This window comes from Nyctereutes procyonoides, unplaced genomic scaffold, assembly GCF_905146905.1.
Source record: "Nyctereutes procyonoides isolate TBG_1078 unplaced genomic scaffold, NYPRO_anot_genome, whole genome shotgun sequence".
Taxonomy (NCBI): domain Eukaryota; kingdom Metazoa; phylum Chordata; class Mammalia; order Carnivora; family Canidae; genus Nyctereutes; species Nyctereutes procyonoides.
The window spans coordinates 1-4572 of NW_026574681.1; the positions used below are offsets into that span (position 1 = coordinate 1).

The 4572-nt window shown below is 35.0% G+C and overlaps 1 protein-coding gene across 1 annotated transcript; it reads right to left on the bottom strand.

The window, feature by feature from the left end:
* Positions 1-1117: 1117 nt before the first annotated feature.
* Positions 1118-2050, bottom strand: LOC129500504 (olfactory receptor 4C11-like). The gene has a single exon (XM_055314691.1). It carries the CDS (start codon positions 2048-2050, stop codon positions 1118-1120), a length of 933 nt encoding a protein of 310 aa, XP_055170666.1.
* Between the last annotated feature and the right edge of the window lie 2522 nt (positions 2051-4572).

Below are 4572 nucleotides of genomic sequence, written 5' to 3' on the forward strand. Positions count from 1 at the left end.
ACTTTTATTTTTTATGCAACATTTATCATGCATTAGTCATTTTTCTACTTGGAGAAACTATCCTAGGTAGCAGGCAAGATCTTTATGGAGTATAAATGTATATTAAAAAGTAGAGATTCATGTCTGACTTTAAAATAATCTTTGATTTGTGTCATGGATTTTCTTCTTTTTTAAAGATTTTATTTATTTATTCATGAGAGACAGAGGCAGAGACAAAGGGAGGGAGAAGCAGGCTCCATGCGGAAAGTCCAATGTGAGACTCCATCCTGGGACCTGAGGATCATGCCCTGAGCCAAGGCAAATGCTCAATCACTAAGTCACCCAGATGTCCTGGGTCATCAAATTGTCTAACATAAGATGAGTGACATGAGCAATAAAATGATTCTGAAGACTACAAGAAAAAAATTAAACAAGGTATTATATTCTTCACCTACCTCTTAGTGGTTAATGGACATCACTTTTATGTCCTAAAGTAGTTACATACCAGAATATTAGAGTGGACATCTTATCCTCAACTATGATAATTAAGATTGTACAATGTTATTAATGAAACCTCCTTAGAATTTAGTTATAATGAATTAATAGAAATAAAATTATATCTAACTCTATATTATTATGATATAGAGTACACATATAAAATAATTTAACATGTATATGTATGCCATAGATAGTATTCTAATATATATATTATAATATATTCATATTGTAATAGATAGATGATAGATAGATAGATAGATAGATATTATATGTGGTCCAGCATAAAACCTAGTTCAATAAACGGTAGCTGTTATAATCTTCTTTCTGTCATCATTGTCTGGCACTGTATCACAACGTTTAAGAGTGTGGTCTGAGAAATCATGAGGATTCTGATGTGACCTTCAGTATAATTTTATGATACTTCCCCCTTTCTGTTTCCTCATCTATAAAATGAGGATAATAGCAATGTCTACATTTTGGATTGTTATAGAGACTGCTGCTCTATACCAATATATTTTAATTTTTTTAACAATAGGATGAAACTAGTAAAACTAAGCCCCAATTTGGTAGCACTGTCCAAATATGCAAAGAGACATCCTGAGTAATTAAGTTGATTAAGCAATCAACCAAAGTCTTCAATTCATCTTCTGCTTTCTGAGGTAATTTTGATATGCCATAGCTTTTTCATGGCATTTTTCACTTCCGCATTCCTTAGTGCATAAATCAGTGGGTTGAGAAAAGGTGTCCCAATAGTATAAAATACAGTTACCATCTTGTCCATGAAGTAGGTGGTTGGAGGCCGTGTATATATGAATATGCATGGACCAAAGCATAAGACTACTACAATGATGTGAGAAGTGCAAGTAGAGAGAGCTTTTTTCCTCCCTTCCGCACTGTGGTTTCGCAGGGAATGCAAGATGACAATGTAGGAGATCATCAGAATCACAAAACTGCTTGAGCAAATGGCCCCACTATTAGACACCAACAGTAGGTTGATCACATAAGTGTCCATGCAAGCAAGTTTCAGCAAGGGCTGCAAATCACAGCAGTAATGATCAATCAAATTGGGTCCACAGAAGGGCAATCTCAAAGCCAGGATAATCTGGGCTATAGAATGGATAAAAGATCCAATCCATGCCAAAACAATTAGGATGGTGCAGACCCGCCGGCTCATGATGGTTGGGTAGTGTAAGGGCTTACAGATTGCCACATAGCGGTCAACAGCCATGAAGATGACGACAAAGATCTCCATGCAGCCAAAGAAATGCAGTGCAAAGACTTGAGTCATGCACTCATTGTAAGTAATGATATTTTTTGCAGAGAGCGAATCCACAATTAGTCTGGGGGCTGTGGAAGTTGAAAAGCAGGAATCAGCAAGGGACAAATAAAATAGGAAAAAGTACATGGGGCTCCCAAGTGTCCTGCTAGACTTGATGGTCACGATAATAAGCAAATTTCCTGCCAGCGCTCCCACATATAAAATGAAGAAGATTACAAATACCACTTTCTTTTTCATAGGATCTTGGGTCAATCCTAACAGTATGAACTCAGTAATACTGTTATTTTGCTGCATTATTTCAGGCGAGTGGAGAAAATGTAGGTTAGAAATAATTAATCTGCAAGGAAGCATTCATTCTATGAAATGAATACTCCTTATATGGAGGTTTAACCCATATGCTTGACCGTGGAAGTGCCACTTACCAGTGGATAATTCCTACCATCCTTGTTGGTTTCTTCTGAGTAATGTGGAAGTCATAATATGTTATTCACAGTTTATTCACTTGGTTGCTTATGGAAACAAATTTATTAGTAATATTAGTGTATTTGATTATTTAGGCAAAATAAATGTAAATTTAGAGGATTTGGTAGGAGACAGTATTTTTATGAGCTGAATGTCTATTTTTATTTGATAGCAAGGACCTGTTAGGGTAGCATGTTGCAAAATGGGAAAAGCTCATCATGATTTGCATAATGTGCATTCACACCACTTCAACCTGATAGTTCAGTTATAAAATAGGTTCTAGCCAATATTCTGAACATTCAAGGAAAGATATAGAAACATTTGATAGTGTTTTCCTTAGTGAAACCTAAAAGAGAGAGACAGACAGAGAGGACAAGAGAGAAACAATCAATATTTTAGCAATGAACATTCAGTCAATTGGTTCAGTCCATTGTGAAACTCATTTTAACCTGTTACCTTGACTAAGTTTATTTCCTGTTACTTTAACTCTCAATAATTTCTAGTCTTTTACAGTTTTAAATTTAGTTTCTCTCATAAAAAATTCTAGTTTTTTTAAAGATGGTATTAATTTTTTAGAGAGAGATAGAACAAGAGAAACAGAGCAGTAGTGGAGGGTGGGGCAGAGGGAAAAGCAGACTTTTCACTGAAGAGGGAGCTTGAGGCAGTGCTCAATCCCTGGGCCCTGAATTCATGACCAGAGCTGAAGGCACATGCTCAACCCACAGAGCCATCCAGGCACCCCTAAAATTTTGTACTTTTAAAAATCATACAATATTATATGATATTATTATATATAATAGTAATCATATATATTATAAGTAGCATTCTGGAATCAAAGTTAGGAGGATGACCTCCATAATAAATTCCATTTGGTATTTCAAAATATGTCATAATCATGCTGCATTAAAAATAAAGCTTTTAATAACTCATCCTTCTATATAGGTTGTAAATCATATTGGCATATTACTGGCTCATAAGAACTGTCTTCTGACATGGGCTGCAGGAAAAGCAAGATTACCAGGGTCAGCGGAAGGTTTAAGTGTTTGAGAAAGTGGGCAACTCAGCTGTAGAGGCAGTTCTGGACTCAAAGCTCTTTACCATCTCAAGCTCCAACCACAATGCCATTCACTACACTTAAAAGTTTGCCAGATATGTTCTTTGTCCAACTCTTCAGAAAGAGGAATGAAAATTTGTTTGTGGTTTGTAACAATTAAGTATTATAAAAGATTATCTATCAATCATTCTATCAGTCTACCTATTGATCTATCATCTACCTACCCATCTACCTATCTACCTTATAGAAATATAGTTTGAGACGTTTGTATAGTTTACACAATAATAGAAGAGTGGCATGTATTCTAAAGAAGTATAATAAAGAATGTAATTTTTATTTGTTCATTGAAGATTTCTAGAAAAAATACATATTTGATAGGAACTATTCATAAAATGAATGAAAGAATTCAGAGAATATCTTATTGATACAGTCCAATAGTGTTTGGTTCTATTCAGTACTCAGTTACCATTGAAAAGAGAAACTTACTTCTTCCAAATAAATCAACTCCATAGAGCACTTCCTGGAACATTCAAATAGATATTATTTCTCTTTGCTTATCTCTTTACCTATTTATCTATTTGCTGTGCATTACTACTATTTTGTCTTCTTACCTTAAATTGTAAAATACTTCTAGAAAATTCCTTAAACTTTTTGTCCTTCTGCAAATGCTTTAATGTGTTAGATGTGCACTGTGGCATAGATCATATTAATTTGCTCAAAGTATTAAATCCATAAGTTAATCCCCAACACAGATCTCACCAGTTTTGACAAGAGCTTATGCAAAGGTTAGGATGTTCAGTTGCCCAATTGTCTGCTCAAGAAAGAGAAGAATTAAATTCTCACTCAAATGAGAATTAAAAAAAAGTATTTCTAAAGTGATTTCTGATTTCTTTGATGTCCCTGAAGCTCAGGTTCTCCCCATGCCAGAAGACAAAGTTGGTCCTGGATTCATCCCGCACTTTCTGAAAGTCACTCTCACATGGAACTTTGACTGGGAAATGCTTCTCTTTTGCCTTTCCTGCAGTAGTATTTAAAAAGGGATGATGCAAAATATAGGAGTCCGGGGAATGTCATTCCCTAAAGTGTTCCTTCCCTTTTAATTAGATACATGAGCTTGATGCGATAAAGAACTCAAACTTCAATATGTATTAATAGATTATGGGAAGATGGTGATTTCCTCTTGCAATTAAAGGTGTTTACTTGGACCATAAGTGACATCTTCTGACCAAAAAAAAAAAAGTGATTATCTAGTGATCTAGCACCCAGGACATGGTTCCTGATACTTTTGTCCAAGAAAATG

Coding starts and splice junctions, on each gene's coding strand:
- LOC129500504 (XM_055314691.1), bottom strand. CDS start 2,050: ATGCAGCAAAATAACAGTATTACTGAGTTCATACTGTTAGGATTGACC.